Below are 22,976 nucleotides of genomic sequence, written 5' to 3'. Positions count from 1 at the left end.
TTTTAGCATAAACAAACTTTTTTGTCAGTCATACATAAATGAAACGGGTAAGATTTCTGTGATAGTATAATAAACTGAATGCATTTATTCTTATATTTATATACAACTGAATGCTGAATGTTAATACTTTTTAACTGAATAAATGTAATTGTTTTCATGCTAACTAATTGCAATTTGAATAAATTCATTTTGAAAATGATTATCGAAAATATATTAATAAAAATCTAGAAAATCAGATAGATGCAAATAATAATAATAATAGTAATAATAAACTATTAGTGCAGAAATCTCACCTGTTTCTTACCAGTTTCATTTATGTATGACAAATATGCATCACGTTAAGTTTATTAGCTTGTTGAAGTTAAAACCGTATAATCCAAATGGGTGGGTATTTTATATGCAATTCAAATACATTCTGGCATTATTTACTCACCTCATGTGGTTCCAAACCTGATTTTCTTTTTTCCATGGAGCACAAAAGGAGAATTTTCAGTTATTTTTTCCACATAAATGCAACAAAAATGTTGTTAATAGTTCATATGACTGGTGCTCTATTGACTTTCAAGCCTTCAAAGTCATTTAGATTTTTGTGAGATAAAAATTGGTACAGGTTTGGAGCAACCTTGGGGTGAATAAATAAAGCATTTTCTTTTTTGGCTGAACTGTCCCTTTAAGGTGCACTTCTCACTAATAGACTATTGCCGTTTCCCCACCTGCGTAATGTTAAGCATCATTATTGGTAGATAGCTTTGGCTTAGCCATTAAACCTCCCATGTTATTTCCAGATTTATAGCGGTCCATTTTTCCTCCAGTCTTTAGAGAGCCTCTCAAGATAGGCATTAGGCCAAGTCACGACAGTGGGCGAGGGAAATGTGGTCACTGTATTGAAATGAGTGATGATGCAGTGCAAATCCGACACAGCTGGTCATTTTCTCAATGGATTTGCTGAAGTTTCTTCATTAGTGCACATTATCTGAATGTGAGACAAGCTGAGTACATCAAACAACACCGGTTCATGTCAAATACTATGGTCAGTGTGCCAAAACAGCTATCAGGAAGTGTTCACGTGGGTTTCTCAGGCAGATGGCCATACCCCCAATAGTTATGCCGAAACCATTAGAAGAACAGCTGAGAGGAGATTGTGTCATCCTAATATGCTTTTTAAGAGCTGAAAAGCATGATACATTTAATCTGCCTGAGCAGGATGTGCTTCAGTGGAAGCCACAAAATAAATAGATACTCTTTTGAATGACATAATGTAATTCTTAAAGTTCAGTTACACTCTTCAGTTTTCTTGTTTCTTCTGTTTGCATCATTTTATTCATTTTTATCCTGTAAACCACTTTTTGGAGAAAGTTAGATACATAGATTGATACATAGTTTTTGACTTTGAAGTTAGTTATCTGTCAGTTAATTAAGAACTTTATTATTAAAATAGAAAAATGGATTGTTTTTTCATTAACATTTGTATTTTTTTGTATTTTTTTTTTACCATTGTTGATGTACTAAAGTACTAAATCAGCTGAAAATAGCCTATATGTAGCACAGTGTTTATTTGTTATAGAATCTCACAATTACAAACTTTGATTTGAAGCAAAAATATTTGAAAATCAGACTAATAGATAAATGTACAATACTGTGTACTTTGCAAAGAACTACAACCCCAAAAAGCATTGAATGAATGACGTAATTGAATTAAATGTATAATGTAGCTTTTCACCTGGAATTCTGCTGTTAAATATGATTATTTATAAAATAAGTTGAAATAATGCAGGCTGATGCATAAATAATGCAGGCTAAAGCACATTCCATCGACTAAACTGATTAAACTGTCTTTAATGGTTTAGAAGTTATCTTAAAAAAATCAATTCCCCATATGAGAAAATTAATGGAATTTTTACTTCTGGAAAAAAAACAACTGCTGCACTCTATTACAACATATCCATGAAAACTAAAATTATTGTTTTCTTCTAATACCATCCTAGGGGACAGTTCCTCTAATTGAAGAATCATCCATATATCCACATGATTTGCTTCTTTTTTTTATTACTCTGTTTTATTGTGTTTTAGCTTGATCATGAATGGAAAGTGTGACTACTGTCTCCCTGGCATCTCTGGAGTGGTTATAATTCAACAACATGGACTGGATTTGCTTAGATCTCGTTTCAGATGGCTTGTGTTCCACAACAACTAGTTGCTGAATTTGCAAAAGTTTGCACGGATCATGCTGTAAAATCTTTGGATTGTATGCAAGAGTTTTGTGCAAGGCCATTTGCATTAACTAAACAGTCTATTGACGTGGCAGTCTATTTTTAGGACAGGTTTACAGGTCTACAGGTCAACAGATGTTACAATAGGCGTGTGCTGGGCCAGAAATAGGGCAGGTATAGCACAAGAGTACACTTGTGTTTGTGTGAATGTGTGAGTTTGGGCACAGCTTGTTCAGGCTCATTCACTGTGCTGAATGACATGGCGGGAACAGTGAATCCATTCTGTGTGAGGTTTTCTGTGAGGGGTAAAAGCAATGTTTGCACATGGAAATTTGGTAGACAAATATATTCAAAAATACATGCTTGAAATCTTAGTTTTGAGACATGGTTTTAAAAGGGATAGATCATCCAGATATTACAATTTTGTCATCATTTACTCACTACTCCTGTACTAACTGTGCTACTCCTGTATATCACTACCTGTATGAATTTCTTTCTCAAAAAAGGAGATATTCTGAACACTGTGCTGATTGCTCTTTCCTGTAAAATTACAAAGAAAGGGCATTGAGGTTTTGAAGTTTTACAAATCATAAAAGTATCATAACCATGGTCTGTATGACTTGTGCACTATGTTGCAGGTCATTCTGAAGCTGTATGATAGCGCTATGGGTAGAACACACCAAAATTCAAGCTGATAATAAAGCAGTAATGTCTGATGCAATGAATTACTCATTTGAGTCAGCTGATTTGATTCACAAAACCAGTCCAAATGATTCATTCACAAATAATCAAATGAGATTTTAAAGGATGATACCCCTAATGGCTGATTCTGGAACCTATTCATGCATTTCTATTTCGCAGGCTTCATAAAAGTATCATAAACATGATCCACATGATTTGAGTGCAACATTCTGAGCCATTCTGATTGTGCTGTGCAAGGACCAAAATTCACCAAAAACACCAAAATTCAAGCCTATATCCAAGCAGCAATGTCCAATTCAGTGAACCGCTCATTTGAATCAGCTGATTGGATTAAAAAAATCAGTCCGATTGATATTGATTTCAGTCCTGACAAATTTTCAAATGGGAATTTTCTAGTGAGTTTTGGAGGATGATGCATTTAGTACTTATTCGTGCATTTTTGTCATAAACTTCTCAAAAATATTTAATGCAATTCTGAGGCCATGCCATATTGCATATTGCCATATTGAAAACACCAAAATAAAATAACATTATTCACTTATGAATCAAACAGCAATGTCTGATTCATTAACAATCATAAATGAACTGGTTTGATTCACAAAACAAATGAGAATGATTCATTCACTGATTTGGTTCTCTAGTTCAGCTCATGTCGACATTAATAAATCTATTAATGATCAGATTTAATTTATGGCTCAGTCACATTGGAAAGCCTTCATTAATCAATCCGACTGAGCTTGATTCAAATAATATGTCATTCAGATTGAAAGGGGTGATATAGATCTTAAAGGGATAGTCCAAAAAAAAAAAAAAAAAAAAAAAACCTCCCTCATGTTTTTTCCAAACCTTAGCTGATAAGCAAATGGTTTTGGCTCTCATTGACTTCCACAGTATGGAATGGATAAAAAATATTTTGTTAGTCAGTGGGACCCAAAACTCTTTGTTGGACTATCTCTTTAAATAAGTTTAACAGGAAGATCTGAATTGTGTAAACCTTTTAATCAGGCTACTTTTTCAGTTGGATTAAAAAATATGCATATGCACAGTGCCATGATACGTCTTATGTTTTATGAATGTGATTGTCACTGGGGGAGATATTGGTGCTGAATATGGTGTTTCTGCAACCTTTTTGAATCTTCAGTGTCCGTTCATTGTTATTGCATGTAAAAGTGTGTGAAAAATACTCCCTTTGTGTTCTGCAAAAATCTCTGTGTTTTGCAAAAAATGGAATGACATCTGGGAGAGTAAATAACGGCAGCCTTTAATTTTTAGGTGGACTATCCCTTTAAATCTCCCCAAAGAGCGATATTTACCTTACCATTTCTGAGCCAGACCTCTCTCCTGTGGGTATATGTGTGTTGGCTGAAGTTGGCAGTGCTCTGTGAACAGTCTGCATTAACATGAAGAGATTAGTTGTCCTGCACTGGTACACAGGGAAATATGAATGCAACGAAAGAGAAGGATTTGGTTTTTGTTCAGTTAATCTGTCAGAGCAGCGCGATACGATTGTGTGTGTGTGTCCTTGTAGGTCATTTATAGAACATCGGCTCTGTGCTCATCTCTGGTTTTAACACTACCTAGTCATCCATCCATTAGTGGATTGACACGCATTTGGTGAAGTGATATGTTATTTTGATATAGGATGGCTTTAGCTGTGTGACAATGATAATCATAATAATTGTGGGAAACACTTGTATAGATAGATAGAGGTAACATTTGTTTGACATGATTGGTAGCTGGAGTATGTGATTAGGATTCGTGCTCAGTGTTTGTTCTATCTAACTCTGTCTCCGTCCCTATTTTAGGGCTGTGGTTATGGGAGAACCTCCAGTTAAGACTCTCAGCCCAGCCTGGTTGTGGGTGTATGCACTCAAGGCCATGGCTGCTGGTAGATTACAGAGGGCACTTCGGTTCAGAACCACCCTAATGCACCCTGCTCTTTCTGTCAGGGGCCGCTCGGTTCAGGGATGAGGTCTGTCATTACCTGCAGGATATGAACTGACCTCAAAACAGATGAGAGGCTTTTCTGGTGAAGAGATGTGAATGTGTGCAGGTCGGGGTTGGAAATGTGTGCTAGTGTGCAAATTATCAAATGACTTTCTGGGGGTCCAGTTTTTGTGGGTGTGACGCCCCTAGTGGCTGATGCTGTTACATTTCCATTTTGGAGCACATTGAGTATGCAGGAAAAAACTGTATATTCGCAAGTGTCTGATGTGTACTGTAACTTTTGTGCTTATTTAGTTTTTAGCGCTATTTAATAATAATTTAATGAGATATTATCATCGCTTAACATTGAGATAAATTATAATTTTGTATTAATTTAGATATTGGATATGTCTTGGGCCACTCTGACAATGTAAGAAATTATTATTATTAATGTTAATATTATTATTTTACATGATAATTCATTATTCTTGAGTTTCATTATAAAATGTTTTTTTTTTTTTTTTTTTGATCTTTCATTTAAAAATATCAGAAAAAATGTAACCTTTCATTGAAGTAAATTAAAAAAGGGCAAAATCTATTTATGAAATAAATGTTTTTTTCTGCCATTTGTTGTGACATTTTATAATCTAATGTGATGATTTATGTGTTTTTATACTAAGGTTGGGTTATAAATACTTTTTAGGCCACTGTATGTATGGTAAAGGCAAGTTAAAGGCAAGTGTATATGTGTGTGTGTAATTAAACTTGATGGTCTCCTGCTATTATAAATCAGTAGCAGTTCTACACATCAGAGACATACGGATGTTAATGTGGGCTGCTGCAGTGCCAGGCAGCAGGAGAGGGTGTCGTAGGTGCTGATATGCTGTCACATAACTTGTTCTGACCAGCAGGAAAACCAAAAGAACATGTGTATCATCTCTGCCCTGCTGGGCCACCTCTCTCTCTCTTTTCCTGCCACATGGTCATATGACCTACCGCTCACCTCTGTTTCCTTTGCCGTTTGGGTTTTAGGGCGGTTTCCCTGGCAACTCTGTTCTTGTATGCTTGAGTTCGCTCTGACAGAGCCGCCCCCTTTCCACCCCTCCCGTCCTCTGCTGGCACTCTGGGCTGCGCCTGTCTTCTTCTTTTCATCTGCTGTAGCTGTGATGTAATAAGACATGAAGGATCAGGTGCTCTCAACGAGACACATCAACTCTGACTGTCTGAAACCGCATGATGAACTCACTGAGATACTGAGGAACCGCAAAGTAGTTATAGTACGGTGACCAGACGTCCTGTATTTCAGCTTTATTTTTAGTGTCCCGACTTATTTTGAAAAAATCGTGTTCTGTCTCATATTTCAAAAAGTATCTGCGACTGGGTCAGGGTTGCCAGGTTTTCTGAAAAAACCCCGCCCAATTGCCACTCAAAGATAGCCCAAAACTAGCTCAATCCACTGATCTATATATTATCTATTATAGATCAGTGGCCCAATCGCGTTTCGAGGGGGGTCCCCCACTAAAAATTGCGTTCGGTGGGTAAAATTCACTTTTTTTGGCGGGGTTCCCCTGGTACAATTTGCATTCCAAGGGCTAAATATCACGTTATTGGGGTCGCTTCAACCCACGGACATGAAAAACATGTTAAAGTAGCCCAATTCCACAGGAAAACAGCAGACTTGGCAACACTGGACTGGGTGATCAGAGCGAGTAGTAGTAGGCCTAGTGCTCTGTCAAGCGAGAACAACCTAATCAAAGGTAATCAAGCTCATCGTATTACAAAATTACTATCCAGTCACAATTCGTTATCAATTAACTTGCAGTTGAAGGTGGAATCATGCTGAATGACACACATCCATAAGCGCGCGATCCTGGTTCTCTGATAGTTCTCCTTGCACCTGAATTGTCAAATAGGCTACACATAGAGTTGTGTCAGTATATTGCATCCATGCATTTGGTTTTAAAGGGACAGCATTTTCATTAAATAGGCTATACCTGTCTGGCATTAATATTAATCAAACAACAAAAGATGATACATAAATGTATACATTTTAAATAAACCTACTGAAAAATGATTTTATTTTGTCTAATGGTTTGTAATTTGCTTCTTTGCTACTGATTATATAACAAAAATAACTATATGAATATCATATACTAGATATCATGAAATCAAATTTCTCATATCGTGGTCATATTGCCCACCCCTTGACCACCCATCCTGTATTCCATCATGAGAAATCTGGTTATAGGCCCTAAATTATAGGCCAGTATTTTTAACCAGACAGATTAGAGTCATGCTATTTTGATATTATTGTCTTAGCCTATTTATAGCCTGGTGCCTGTTCCAAAATTTACCAACAGCCTCATCATTATAGCTAGTTCTTGAGAAAGGATGTAAAATTTTAAATTCAAAATCCCAATATTTCTGTATGTCTTATTTGCTGTTATAAACAGATATAGCGACATTATTTCTGTTTTTTAGATATTATTTTTGGCATTTATATTTGTTTTGTTTTGTTTTTTGTTTTGTTTTGTTTTTTGTTTTGTTTTGTTTTGTTTTGTTTTATGTTATGTTATGTTATGTTATGTTATGTTATGTTATGTTATGTTATGTTATATTATGTTATGGAATGTTTTGTTTTTTGTTTTGTTTTGTTTAAGCATGTACCATGGACATCCTGCTATTGGTCAGTATTATATATTTTGTTTCTTTCTTTTTGTAGTTGCCAGGTTTCAGAAGCAGATAATATCAGGGTATATGTTTTCCCCTTTTTTAAAGTGTTTTTTCCAGGTTACAAAAATGCTGCACTTTTTCAGTCTTTGTTGTTTGTTTTGTAGTATTATCTACTTTAAGCATATGAAATTTTAGATTTGAGATATAACTGTTTTTTTACAGACCAAACAATACATATTTATAATTTTGTCATGGTTATTAGTCATACAAATAATTGACTACTGGTATCAGTCAGAATGCCATGTCTGTGCTCTGCATTTTGTGGGAAAAATCCTGGAAGAATAAAGTAAGCAAATGACTCATTTGCATCAGAGCTGAGCAACATTTGGATGAGATGTTTGATTGTGGCTTGTTTTCCCTTCCTGTTCATGTTTGGATGACACTGTGTTGACTGTACACTGTATTCAATCTGTCTTCAAAATACCTTTGACCATATTAAATCTACTGGAAAAACTGGAAAAAAAAAAAAAGTCAACCTGAGTGATATAGAGCAAATCAATCCACATCATAAATCTATAGCCTTTTTCCTTGAGAGAGTATATGGATTTGAACTTGTGTTGTGTTTTTGTTGTATTTATGTGTGTGTGCATGCAAACGTATTTTATTTTCATTTGCTCTCACATGTGTGCTTTCGAAGGCAGGTCAGGGTTTATTGATTTGCAAGTTGTCTTTGTGTTCAGCCACAGAAGTCTGAAAGCAATTTGTGTTTGTGTTGGGTCACTTAGGGTCACGCATACAGATGGAAAAAGCAATCGAGATGTTGAGAGATGTGAGCGGGGGGAGGAGGAGATCCAGGTTAAATGACCACAGAGAAAATGTCATGGAGGAATTATTCCTCTAGTAGACACAGTATGATACGTATAGTAGTGTAAAGTGTGTGCTTGTGTGTGTAGCAGAGTATTGATCCAGCATGATCTAGATTTGAGAGTATATTTAGAGCAAACACCCAGTAGAGATGGGGGGGCCCATATGGGCCACTGCCCAAGAGCATGATGGGTAATACTGAATCATCATCATAATCCTCTGCCATCATTCCTCAAACTGAAGGATCTGTGCATATCAGCTTTATTCCTTTAAATACAAACACATAAGTACAACGGGGCCTGCATGAGAAAATACTTGTTGCATTTTTTTTAATTTTTTTATAAATATATTTTTTAATCAACAATTTAAGTGAAAGTTGCATTTATAAAATATTTGGCTTTTAGTTAAGTTTAAATCTATTTTTTATTTAAAATATTTATATTAAAATATTTAGTAATTTTAATTGATTTGCAAATTAATTTTAATTAGTATTTCGAAACCTGGTGATCCATGTTATCCAGCATGACTCAAAAAATGTTTTAGAGCATCTGCTCTGTTGTTCTGACCTTTTGTACAAAGGACTTAACATAGTCAAAGTCACAAATCTGCTTACATTTTGATTTGTGACCTAGAAATAGTGTAAGGTCTTAAATATTTCTTGTTCATTTTAGATCATAAACTCTTTTTTGTTAATATTAACAAAAATTATATATTTGTATAAATTAATTTTCATTGTGCTCTCACAGTGTTGGACCCCACTGTACAGTATGTTCATACCCAAATCACAAGAAATGAACAGTGAGAAAAACTAGCTCAGCCATATCTAATAGCACCTTGGCTCTCCTCTGCCATCCCACGCACTTCTTCACTCAAACACTCACTGTCTGTCTTGCCCCTGGATGCCACTCAATCTCAAAAACACCCACACAGTAAAAGCACTCATCACCTTGTGTAACCAGGTGTCAGGGAGTCTGGGTGAGTAATGGTCGCTCCCTGCTCAATGAAAATGGTGGCCCAATCAGACTTGAGTTACTGCTGCTCTTTGGAAAACAGATAATCATGATGATCATTCCTCTAACGGAAGTAAAAACAGCTTTAAATTCAGGACTAGTTTAAGGTAAAACTCTTCAAAGGAGGGACAGACCCTGCCTTGCCTCATAATGTAACATAACATAATGTTAACATATTAAGGTTTCATTATTTTATTTTATTTTCATAAATGTATTAAAAAATGTAAATGTATTAATATATAAATGTATGTATATATATATATATATATATATATATATATATATATATATATATATATATATATCAATGTTACAAATATAACTTTAATAATATATAAATAATTACATTTATTCAGTTTTTATTGTAAAAATAAAGAATATCCATAGCAACATGTTAAAAAAAAAAAACACGCACAGCACCTACGATGGTGACTTTTGCACAGTCAAGCACCTCTCAATTTTTTCTTTACTAGCTTAAATTTATTATCACAATTAAACCATAAAACAGTAGGAGGTTTGTTTTTGAAAGAGCCCATGGTTGCCAGATTGATAAGGATCACACCTGCATTGATCAATGGCAGATTATTGAGGATCTGATGGTCATAATCCCTCCACAAAGGTGGCACATTGATTAGCATCTGAAATGAGCTTTATCTACCATGCAGAGGAAATGCCATTTGATCTGTTGATGGATTAAATTATATCACAACCATTTTACTACTGCAATAGCCTATATTTGGTAGCAGTCAGAGAATACTCAAGAGAGGCAATGCTTTGACTGGAATTTCCTCTTCTCATTAAAATTGTGTAATGTGTATGGCTAAATGAGTGCCATAGAGCTGTACCCAGTTCCATTAACACCTTGAATACATGGGATTTGAAGACTCTTGCCTGGTCAAAACGTTCAGATGTTTTAACAATAGTTGTTGCCCAAATATTATGTGACCAAATATTACTATTACTAACGTGAGTCTGTATTTATTTATTTACAATTAACATAGAACTTTATGTTTTTTATGAGATGTTCATGCGCGTTTTATACTGTGAAAAACCTTGTTAAATATATAAATCCCATTGTCTGTATTGTATGTGATAAATTCTGTGTTTATTTCACTTGTACATGAATATTAATAGTAATTTATTTAAACATGAACAGAACATATTTTAAATGGTTTTCAGATAATTTAAACTATGTGGAGAATGACAATTTTCCGACAAATCAATGTTTAATTTGATTCACAAATTAGTGAACTCTTTATATGAATGGGTAACTTTAATTTGGCAGCTTTATATTTGATAATTAACAAGGCTTATTTTTACAGCACAAAATTTGTTTTATATGGCAACTTCTGCTTGTAAAGGTCTACTGTTTATTTTATGCCTGTATACCATGGCAATACTACAATGTTTTTGGACTTGTACCATGGAAGTAGGTTTGTATTATTTTTTTGCATTCTTTTGTATTCTGATCGCATTATTTATCATATGCATCTCTTTACATAAGATATCGCTAGTTTTTCCATCCTGTTCACGTGTGTTTTTTGTTCGGGAGGTTTTGTACTTGTTTAAAAGATGTGTAATAGCGCCCCCAAGTGTATAACAATGAAAACATGTAAAGTCGTAAAAACTTGTCTCTTGCGGGGAAGCGTTGTCTTCAAAATGACGAGATAACTCGTCAATGGCGGGGAAAGAGTTAAAAAATGTCTTTGTGTGTGTGTGTGTGTGTGTGTGTGTGTGTGTGTTTGTGTCTTACAAAAGGGGCATTGACCAGACTGATAGACAACTCCAATACTGTTCATGAGTGAGTGCAGTGTCGCCATGGCAACAAACTCCCTTGAGTGTGCTCAGCGCTGTGTCACTCGCTTGCTCTGGTGCACACACGCACACACACACACACACACACACACACACACACACACACACACACACACACACACACACACACACTAGTAAAGAATAAGCAAAGGAAATTAAAAGATGAGATATATGAACCTGTCATAAAAGTGAATTAAAAAGCACCTCTAAGCTTGTGCATATGTCACAGTATGTTTTATTGAGCTATCCTTGTTGATTCTTTGAAAGAAAAAGTAAAATATCTGTACAAATCATGTTTCAGGCCTTTAAAGTTGAAGCTGTTTCTTTCTTCCTTTATGGCTATCTCTCTCTTCCTGTGGTTCATTAATAATGAACCAATAGAAAAGTAGCACAGCTGCTGATGAGTTTGCATTGATCTCTGAAGCTACATGATACAAAACCAGCACCTCAAGTACACTTATCAGCCTTATCACACACACACACACACACACACACACAAACACCAAGACTGTCCACACACAAACAAATTAATTAGTGAGTTCACTGGAAGGCCAACACTAAAACATGCACATATGTACAGCAGTATTCATATGCATTCTTAATGAAATACATCTCTTAAAGAGAAACATTCTCTTAATTATTCTCTTTAAACAAAACATTCTCTTGAAGAGACAGTGTAACCTTATCACTTTTATTGTCTTAATTGGAGGTAATTTACATATCGCTAAACTAATCTCTAATTTTAGTTTTATATATATATTCATATATATATATATATATATGTATATATATTCTTTTTTTTGGTAAATATTTGACCCAGACATGTTCTTGACAACTTTTGTAAGTCACTTCGATCAAATACTTAATCAAAAACCATTATTAGCTTCTACAAAACAAATTCTGTGTTTATAGGTTTAAATTGGCTGGTAAACAGTCACAGTCATTGACGTGACTTTTGTCAGTGTCTCTCTCTTTCCTCATGGGGAAAGTTGTGATCAGTATTGATTTTAAAGTGAAGGATTCGTGTTTAAACAGATCTATAGCAATAGCTAACAGACTTCCTGTTGGTGCCTGCATTCATTTAGTTTATTGCCTTGGTTATCAGGCTTCTGGTCTGTACTGGAGCAATATTGACTCACATAGGAAACTTATTGAAGGTACACATAACATTTAAGTGCATACACTTAAAGTAAACACACAGAGCAGGGGCACGGTTGTTGAAAACCACAGGTAGAAGTCTCCTGAACACAATGAGAACTGTTTCAACCAGAGAAAACAGATGATATCTGCTATAGGAAGGAAAAATGAGATCTCGGTAATGTTGTGGTTGTTTTGTTGTTAACTAAAACCTTTAAAATCATTTTTAGGAATTAAAATAAATTGAATTAAAATAAAATAATTATTATTCAAATATTTTTATTGATTTTCATTATTATCCCAGCCACACAAACATATACAACAGTCTTCTTAAATCACATATTTCACACCAAAATACATAACAACAAACACGAACACACCCCTTTACAAATTTTTTAATATGATCAGTTGTGAAATAGTGTCCCATAAGGATTCAGCGTAAGAAAATAAAGGCTGCCAGACCCTGTAAAACTTTCCAGAGGAGCCTCGGATATTATACTTAAGGTGCTCAAGTTTAAGATAAGACATGACCTCTACTACCCAGTGTTTGTGAGATGGTGGCCTTGCCTTTTTACAGCTGAGAAGAATCAGGCGCCTAGCCAATAATGAGGAAAAGGCAATGATTTCTGCCTGATTAGCTGATAGGTACAATTGAAATAAAATGAAATAAAAATATTAGATGAAAAACTAAAACAAAAATACTGCAACTAACTTAAAAATAAGTTAAAGTACTAAAACAAAAACAAATAAAGCCAAATTGAAGTATTTTAAAATGTAAATCAAAACATTAACAAATACTAGAACAGTATGTAAATAATAAAATAAGAATTCAAGCTAAATAGCAATATAAAAAGAAACTGATAAAATTGATAAAGCACTTAAGAAATTTTAATAGATGTTTTTTTATTCAAAATGTGAATAAATACTATAATATGTAAATAAGGTAAAATAAAACTAACATGAATTTATATTTCTTACCAAATTCTACCAAATTCCAAAATTATCTGAGCTATGCTGTGCATGTTAATTGAAAGTTGCTCCAAGTATTTTTTATGGAATGGCATACAAATATGCATATTATATTGCATCTGACATAACTGAATTAAGTGAATTAGATGTGTCAGATTTTTTTGTTTAGGCATTTTCTATCTATCAGACATTTTGAATATTAACAGGACAGCCCATATATGGGAAGCAAGAAGTGAAACAAAAAGAAATAAATGAAATAAAAGTGAACTTATATATCTCCAAAGCTATTAAATTGCAATCTTTAGGCAATAAAATGTTCCTCTGGGCTGGCCCAGATTATCTAACTGGGGACTGATTTACATCTGTTTAACTCTCAGTTTCAGTAAAGAGTTAAGTGTGAATTTGTGGTTAGGTATATGTGTGTTTTACACAACCATATGGCAGCTCAGTTCAGGGGCAAAACAGCAGGACAGTCTCTGGGAATCTTTGAAGAGTGAAGGATATTGTTGTTGCACCAGATTCCTTTTGCAAGCTTTGTGTATGTGTGTTTGCTTGTGTGTGACCTGAAAGCTGCTCAACAGTAGGCAAGCTCAACCTAAAGACACGGTCGCTTAACCCCCCTCCCACGTGTGTGTGTGTGTGTGTGGTAATGCGCATGTATACAGCATGCACAGCTGCAAACTACCACACATTCATTTGCTACACTCTTCCTCTTCCTGTTCTCGTGCACTGACGGCCGTCTTTCACTCTATGAGTTGGACGGCTCAAATTCTCCCGAGCATAACCCTGTGCTCACAGCATGCTGTCAAAATCAGAAAAAAAAACCAATGATTTTTTTCTTCACGTCTAGGCTACTATGCAGTCGACACAGCAGTCCAGCGCAGATTAGGTGGTGGTGATGGATAAAACCCTGGAAATTATTATTCCACAGATTGAGTGTGTGTGCAGATGAGGTGAGTGTGGATGCAAAGGGATTATTTGTACGTCAAGCTTTGTGTTATGCATATCTAGGGAAACTGCTGTACTCTTATGGGGTAAAATACAGACTTATATCTGCGCTTTAGTAGAATTTTTAGAGGACTTTGTCTGAGAAAGGTCATTCGTATGTGTAAATGTGCAAGAGGTGTCTTTGCTGATCTACATTAAATGGTATTCAGTATTCACAACCTATTATAATACTGTAATGTGGTGTATTTCTGAGTGAAACAGCATATTCAATGAGAAATATATGTGATGGGACTTGATTTTATCTACTGGGGATTAACTAGATAGTGACAATTTGAATATGATGTTAAGTCACGACTTGTGAAATTGTCTTTCCGTTTTTTTGTTAATTAGTCTCTTGATATTAGTGTCAACTGTCAACCCAGTTAGAAAACCACAACAGTAACAAATACATTTCCTGGTTGTGTCAAAGACTGACCTGTCCTCATTGATCTGTGGTAAATCTTTTGATGATTTAGGTCAGGGTTTCGAACAGGAGCATCTGCCAAAAAAAAGGTATCCAGCATCTCAACATAAAAGGACAGCTAAGTCAATGGTTGCTTTTAAAACAAAGTTTTATAGCTCTTTAGATTTATTATTATAATGAGAATCTCGAAAATTATGGAAAAAAGTCTTGTTTTTAATTGTCAGGTTTGTTTTAAAACAATTTTAAATGTTTTTTCTTATGTTAAGCTCCATTTCAGTCTATATTTAATTATATTTATATTAATTATATTTTTAGAATTTTGCTATTTAAAATATTGCTATTTTAAATCACACTGAATAAAGGGTCTAAAACAAAAGAACCATAACACCTATCTGAGTTCTTTGTTTAAGAACAAGGCACATTTAATTGGTACTTCCTTTTGACAAAGACAGAGAAAATTTTTCTGTATCATCTTTTCAACTAATCCATGTAATTGTCTTCATGTGAGGTTGTAGTCTAATCTTCCTCATCATTTGCTCCATTTGTTTGTATAGGCCTGTTTCTGTCTATTTCATGAGGAACAACTACAAAATCACCACCACTCTGTCATATTTTATAGCCTGACACACCTGTGCAGTGGTAGCTTTTTAAATGATAATTATCCTAATTTCTCCTTTGTTAAAGTCAGAAGGTCATTTGGGATAATAAGCCACATCTGGTAGAACCTCCTTCTAAAAAATCCCACTGTGGTTGCACAGATTTGAATAACAAGCATTTATAAGGTCACTTGTATTTCATACAAGTTTTTATTTTATTTACAAACAATACGCTATTTTAAATGACATATTTTACCAAACCAATTCAAAAAACATACATCTGTGACACAAATGTGTCTTTTAGTAGCAAAAACTACATTCTTACAAGCAGGCTACATTTGGTGACCTGACACTCTGCGTTCTGTGAAAAGCTATTATTATTTATTCTTCATCATGATTTTCAAACATTTGAAATTTTACTGGAATCCAATTTGTTGATTGCACATTATCCTCTACTTTCATCTGATTGCCTGTGTATTCTGTTTCCCCCTCCCTTTGCTTGTCTGCAGGCTCTGCACTGACGAGGCCTCCCCTTTCCATGCCTGAAATATTCTGGATCCCAGGAGGAGATTTTTTTGTCGTCACCATGATCAGATTCTTCAGGAGACTCTAGCACTACAGAACTCCACCAAGGAGGGAAGAGGCTGGGCACAGAACCCTGTATATCCCAAATTCAGTCGGACATAGCGAAGGACCCAAGAACCATGTAGTGTGACTCTTTCTGCCACAGGGGGGAGGGTTAACTTTGTAGTTCTTTTTTGTACTGTTTTTTTTTTTTGGCTGGGAGTTGGTCTACAAGGTGAGCCAGAAATGGTTTTGCACACCTTTCCCTACCCTAGTGCCTTCCTCAGCTTTCTGAGCCGTCTGTCTTGGGCCTTTGTTTTCCCTTGCTACTGGCTGTTGGACCGGTTGTTGGCCTCCTGTGTAGCAACATCACTAGAAAAGCGTAGACGCTCCCAAGATCCCTGTTCTTTTTTGGCACTCGGGGTCCTGATCTCTACACCGCTCTACTTGGTGCTGTTACTGGCATCCTTACCCTTTGCTTTTATTGGCTTCCTGTTTTGGGCCCCACTGCAGACCGTCAGGAACCCCTACATCTACTCTCATCAGAAAGCAGACAAGCATGGCGCTGAGCAAGGAACATCGGCTGGAACCAGGGCAGCACTTGCTGAGTGGCGTCCACAAGGTCGCAGCTTTTGTTTTGGCAGTGCTAATGTTTGCCTGCTGCCAGACTCACTCGCACGCTTCAACAACCTTGCGGACACTCAACGCCGAGCTCGTGAAGTGGGCAAGCGAATCCGTAATGGTGCCAGCAGACCCCAGATCAAGATATACATTGACTCGCCAACTAATACATCAATTAGTGCGGCATCCTTCTGCAGTTTGGCCACCCAGGGCTTCCGCCGCACCTCATCTTTGGACCATCGTCCCGAGCCTGTGGTCACCACTGAAACTGAGACTGAGGCCTTAACTGAATGTCCTGTTCACCCCTCAGGAGGTACAGGCTCGGATTGCCCCGTCCACAGCACTGGGGCCCAGAATTCCTCAGAGTGTCCTCTCCACCCCAATGGAGAAGAGCATGCTCCTGACTGTGCCGTCCACCAGTTTGCAGACCCACACTCCTCTGTTGAGTGTCCAGTACATAGCAACATCATCCAGAACTCAGAAGACTGTCCTCTCCATCCGGCTGGAGTGCAAATTAGCATAACCTCTCCTGATTCTGAGCCGACTGAGGCTGAAAAAGGAAACCATCAGACTGGGGATGGGGATATGGGTAACCTAGAAAGCCGTACGGCCTCCCGGGAATCCCTAATTCGCTTCCACGCAGCTGATGGAGGCATCTCCCCCAACAACACCCTTTCACAATACCGCACCTCAGTCTTTAAAAGGCCGATTGGGCGCAAACGCCGTCATGGAGACGACGGCTTTGACCATGAGATCTCTGCTTTCTTTCCAGCCAACCTGGACTTTCTTTGTCTGCAGGAAGTCTTCGAAAGGCGAGCTGCAGACAGGCTCAGGAGGCAGCTGCACCGCTATTTTCCCTTTGTGCTGAGCGACGTGGGACGCTATGGCTGGAAAGGCTGTTGCTCCCAGTTCAAGTTCTTGAACAGCGGGCTTCTGTTGGCCAGTCGTTACCCTATTCTGGATGCCCATTATGAGTGCTTCCCTAATGGGCGCAGCGAGGATGCTCTGGCTGCTAAAGGAGTTCTTTTTGCCAAGGTGAGCTTGTTATACTCCTTACTTATGGCTTTATTTAGACTTAGAGCGTCAAATTTTAAGCCATTTTTCTTGATTGAAATCCTTAAATTTGTTATATCGAAGATATTGGATTCTTTCTGTTTACCTTCTGCTAGTTTATGCTACACCCTTGATGTAAATTGCATGTGAACCAGTGCAGCTTTCAGCTTGATTAACTGAACCCCCAGACCTCCAATTTAAAGGGATCTTTAAGAGTTATTAATTATATTTAACCAATAAATTCTGATTATCATTGTTCATACCTGCTGTACAACATTTGATGCATGTCACTGACATTGAAAGACACATGTTCCAGGCATGTTCCAGTTCTTAAATTTTCCATTGCACGTGTCTGGAGTTAAAGTTGGACTTCTGGTTTGAGTGTACACAAACACCCTGAATAATTTACAACGAGCCCTTTGTAGCCTACAGGGCCTTTTTGAAACACTCATCTGTCATGCCTTCAGAAACACAGGCTTCCGCTTTTTGTTGAAGCATGGCTGGACATACAGTCCTGTTGCATTATGTATGGTCTTAATGGGGCTGTGCACTTATGCTGAGTAGATATTAATATCAAAAAAATAGTTTCACTCTGAATTAATATTGTATGCTCATTTTAGTCTGGATATTATAAAGACAGGCTCATTAGTCCTGCAGCTTCTGTTGCTAGCGTTCTACATAAGCTTTATGTAATAAGAGGTGAATGCGCTAGCAGCTGATGGATTATGAACTAAGGTGGTATTTAATTACAATGATGAAAGTGTTCCCGTAGATCTTTATGTGCTCTGGTACATACAGTACTTAGGTAAGGAACATATTTAGCATATGTGACAGGTTTCATTTGTACCTTTACCTAATTTTTGAGTATTGAAAATAACAGACGTTGTGTTTAGCCAAATGTGAACAACAGATTGTTCTGAATTCTTCATGAATGGTGCAATGAATTGACCAGTTGAAAGCTAGTAGCGCCATGCATTTTCAGTTTAAATTACAATAAGTCCTTTTGTTTATGCTAGCATATGGGCAGCATATGAGCAAAAAAGAAAGTTGTTGTGCTTTGCACTGTTGTTAAAACTGTTGTGGGGAAGTCGTGGCCTAGAGGTTAGAGAGTTTGACTCCTAACCCTAAAGTTGTGGGTTTAAGTCTGGGGCCGGCAATAGCACGACAGAGGTGCACTTGAGCAAGGCACCGAACCCCCAACTGCTCCCCGGGCGCCGCAGCATAAATGGCTGCCCACTGCTCCGGGTGTGTGTTCATGGTGTGTGTGTGTGTTCACTGCTGTGTGTGTGCACTTTGGATGGGTTAAATGCAGGGCAAAAATTCTGAGTATGGGTCACCATACTTGGCTGTTTGTCACGTCACTTAAAACATTTTAGTGCTCTGTTTTTTTTTGTATGTAATGACTTGACACGTTAATTGCACTAATGTTGCTATTTGCTTACATTAGTAACATGATGATATGCTTAGCATGTGTTAACTAGTGTCTATATTTGTGCTTGATATTAGCTTGTGTTTTTGTTTGTGTAGCCCTCATTTAGAGTGAGGATGAGCACAGGCTTTTAGGGTTGCAATATCATTACTCTCTCAGCAATGTATCCAATTCTGGCCGCATTCCAGACCTGATCTTTTTTTCCCTCCAAAAGGGCAAGAGGCCAGTCACCATTGTGTGTCAGACAAAGCTGCTAATTACTAACTCTGAATGTGTGTGTGCTAGAGAGAGAGCATCCTGTAAAATATTGAGTACTGTGCATAGAGAAACAGAGGGTCAGTGCCTTTGCCCTCTACATGTTCTTTACATGTAAACAGATTCTTACTTGAATTGACGTTCAATCTTTTACTGGGGTATAAGTTTAACCAACTGCTTCCAGAAGTTGTTGATGCTCTTTGGATACTCCTCCAAGGTCTTGGCCTCCTTCTTGCTTATCTGTTGAACCACAGAATACATCTGTCATCCAGTCCTGAAGGTTTCAAAATCTTCAAGCTAGGGTAATAATTTTTTATCATAACAAATTTAATGAGGACAGAAATAAGAATGTGTTCTAACCAGGCATGAGTTTAAAGCGAAAAGTTATTTGTCTGACCACTTGAACGTGAAACTGCTGAATGATGTAGCACAATCGCAGCCAATATCACAGTATTGGCTGTTTAATACAGAGCTATCTGGAGCAAAATTTTGAACCAATGAGATTCCACAATGGGCGGGGCTACCCAAGCTTCTACATTGCATAGCTAGTACACAGTGTTAGACTACAGGACTAGAATAAGTTTGAACTGTTGTGAGTGTAAAAACATACAGTTGAAAGACACAGATAATTACGGATAAGAACTGCTGTGAAAATGACAACTGGAGCAAAACCTAAAATAATTAGTTCGAAAGCTCACACTTCAGTTCTCTGGCAAAAAAAAAAAAGAAAAAAAAAGTTTAATTAACACACTCAGATAGAACGGGACTGTGGAAGGTCAGTGTCTCTCCGTCTGTCTGGTTCTTTTCTCACACTACCTCTCATGTTATTCACCAAGCATAATAAGGACACCTTTCTAAGGATGCTGCTTTAAACAAAAGTAGCTTGTGCCTTTAAAAGCTACAATTTCAAAGTAGTTACATTACAGTTACAATGCCGTAGCTTCACTACAAGCTATAAAGTAGATTACCACATGGAAACTATTTAAAGGGTCGGTGTCTTTTTAAATAATTATCAGATGATCATTGTTTTTACAAAGAGAGCAGTGTTTATCTTGCAAAAAAAAAAAAAAAAAAGATATTAAATTGAACCATTAAATTAAACAGATACATTTACACAAAATGCATAATTATGGAAAGTCGAAAACAGTGGAAATGCAAAAACAGCAGAACTACTCTCCCACTACTGAAAACAAAGGTTAGTAATATTGCAATACTGCTTTTCACCCCTGGGCCATTATGGGTAATAAAAGGTCAGCTTATGATAAATAAACAGACAAAGCTTTATCAAATAATTTGTGGTGGGGGAAGAGGTGTAAAATGAACAGGGTGAGAGAGGGAGGGATGTGTGTGGAGTGGAAATATTAATTAAAAACGCTTCCCGTAGGACTAAGCGGGCCTTTAATTAAGGCCTTTTAGCATGTATGTTCAGCCCTCTTATTATTATTCAAGAGCTCTCCATATAATGTCAAGGGTAGATGCTCATTTAGGGTTTGCATGATCATTAGTAAATTGTTCAAGTATGTTCATAAATTCCATGCCTGCTATATGTATTTAGGAATGTTTGAGTGTTTGTTAGTTTGTTTGTTGTGAATTGCCATAGTGTCCTAAGAAAATAGTTATTTTAAATTGTAATGGTATTCTACAATATTAAATTTTTTTCTGTATTTTTGCTCAAATAAATGCTGCCTTGGTAAGCATCTTCTTTCAAAAACTAAAAAATCCCATCTTTTTGGTCAGACATTGCTTTTATTACTTTCATTGCTCTTTAAAAAACTAATAGTTCATGTGTCAGCATTCAAAATGCAGAACTATCTTGTCCACTCAGATTAGTCATGGAAACTGCTGCAAAATAAATCATAGAGGTGGTTTATATATAGAAGTGTTAAAGGTACAGTAGCAAAAGCAGCTTGTTTAAAATCAGAGGACAATTCAAGAAACACGAATGAAGTGAATCTGCATAAATATTGCATAAATCCATTCTTATGTAAGATTCCACATTCAATTCAATAGGACAATTATATACAAATGGATTTATGAGAGACATACTCGTAAATTTGTTCTGCTTGTGTTTCATGAAAGAAGCCCAGAGAAGAGGAAAACGGTTGTATGTAAAACTAAATTACTATTTTTAATGCAAGAAAATTTTACTGTTATTATGCATAGTCTTCAGGAGCGAATTTAAAATGCTGCATGATTGCAAAATGTCCCCCTAAAGCTTGGAGACTGTACAGTAATCAGTGCTGTCTTTCAGCTGTAAAAGACCGTGAGCCGCTGCTCCTGCTGTGGTCAGCTCTATTTGCAAAGCTTTGTTAGTGTAAAGTACTAGCCATCTTCAGCTGTAGGAGTAGTAGGAGTGGATCAGAAGAACCGGATGAAGTTTATTAGACAGCCAAGCCTCTCTCTCTCTGTGTGTGTGTGTGTGTGTACTGGTATATATGGTTTATGAGGACACAAATGTGTATAATGACATGGGTACCACAACGTAAACATGGTTTATGAGGACACTTCCATAAAACAAAAGGCTTGAAAAACATGCTAGTAGTTTTCTGTTAGGGGTAGGTTTAGGTGTAGGGCAATAGAAAATACGGTTTGTACAATTTAAAAACCATAAGGTCTATGGAGAGTCCCCATAAACCACAAATGCAAGTGTGAGTGTGATGGACTTACTAAGCCAGCTGAGTGTTTCTCCTTTTGGCAAATAATCTTTAACCTTATAAGAGATCTCACAAGCACACTGCTCATTAACACTTATTTGCATGCATGCACACATAATCACACCTCACATTCACTTTAGCTCAGATGAAACATTGTCCAATGTCAGACAAAACCCTTGCACACACTTAAGTCAGCAGTCAACTCCAATATCAGTGAAATGTAATATTTTTCTATACACATTTCAATACCACAGCAAACTAATATGATATTTAACACATTATTTTATATAAATTATTTTAACAATTTTTATTATAGAAATTATTAAACCACATTAAATTATGTAAATTACCAAATACAAATGAATGAATAATCTAATTTAAATATATTTTATTTAAAGCAGGCCCGCATTTAAAATTAGACTGCTTTTATGTTGCATAGTAGAGGCTTAAGGAACAGTTCACTTAAAAATGTAAATTTGCTAAAAAAATGACTCACCCTCAAGCTATCCAAGATAGATTAGCTTGTTTTCTAATTGGAACAGATTTGGAGAAATTTATCATTACGTCACTTGCTCACCAGTGGATTCTCTGCAGTGAATGGGTGCCGTCTGAATGAAGGTTCAAACAGCTGATAATCCACAAGTAATCTTTTCATCCATCCACTTCTCCTTTTTTTTTGTCAAAATGTTGTATGATTGTTATTAATGACATAATAAACAGCAAATCCTAATGAACATATATTTATATATTTCGGCCATGAAGTGTGTGCATGCCATCTAATTGTTGTTACTTGGTGCTACTGATACTGTAGAAATATTTTTATTTTATTTTATTTTATTTTATTTTATTTTATTTTATTTTATTTCAACCTTTGACATCAATGCTGACACATAAAACATTTCCAGCCATCTGAGTTTCTGCCCCCTCTAGTCTGTCAGTGCAAACACACACATTTAGCCAAGCATGGATAAATGTTTGAAATATTCAAACACAAGGACACAGAAAGAGAGGCTGTAAAGCTATGAAACAGAGAAAGGCAATGAAGCCGAATGAGGAAAAAGCTAGTGATGAAAGAGTACTAGCCCTG

The 22,976-nt window shown here is 36.4% G+C and overlaps 1 protein-coding gene across 4 annotated transcripts in view; it reads left to right on the top strand.

The window, feature by feature from the left end:
- LOC109080347 (sphingomyelin phosphodiesterase 3-like) overlaps nt 1–22,976 on the top strand; it is a 38,894-nt gene that overhangs the window by 1,009 nt on the left and 14,909 nt on the right. The window contains exons 2-4 of one of the 4 annotated variants that reach the window (XM_042715194.1): nt 14,157–14,259; nt 14,770–14,806; nt 15,823–17,533. In XM_042715194.1, coding sequence (XP_042571128.1) covers nt 16,124–17,533 — 1,410 coding nt within the window. In that variant the 5' untranslated portion in view covers nt 14,157–14,259; nt 14,770–14,806; nt 15,823–16,123. Of the gene's footprint in view, nt 1–14,156; nt 14,260–14,769; nt 14,807–15,822; nt 17,534–22,976 lie in introns of those variants that run through there. The other 3 variants (XM_042715193.1, XM_042715192.1, XM_042715195.1) reach the window with 3 other exon arrangements.

Source organism: Cyprinus carpio, chromosome A25, assembly GCF_018340385.1.
Source record: "Cyprinus carpio isolate SPL01 chromosome A25, ASM1834038v1, whole genome shotgun sequence".
NCBI lineage: Eukaryota > Metazoa > Chordata > Actinopteri > Cypriniformes > Cyprinidae > Cyprinus > Cyprinus carpio.
This window is presented reverse-complemented; position numbering and strand designations above follow the sequence as displayed.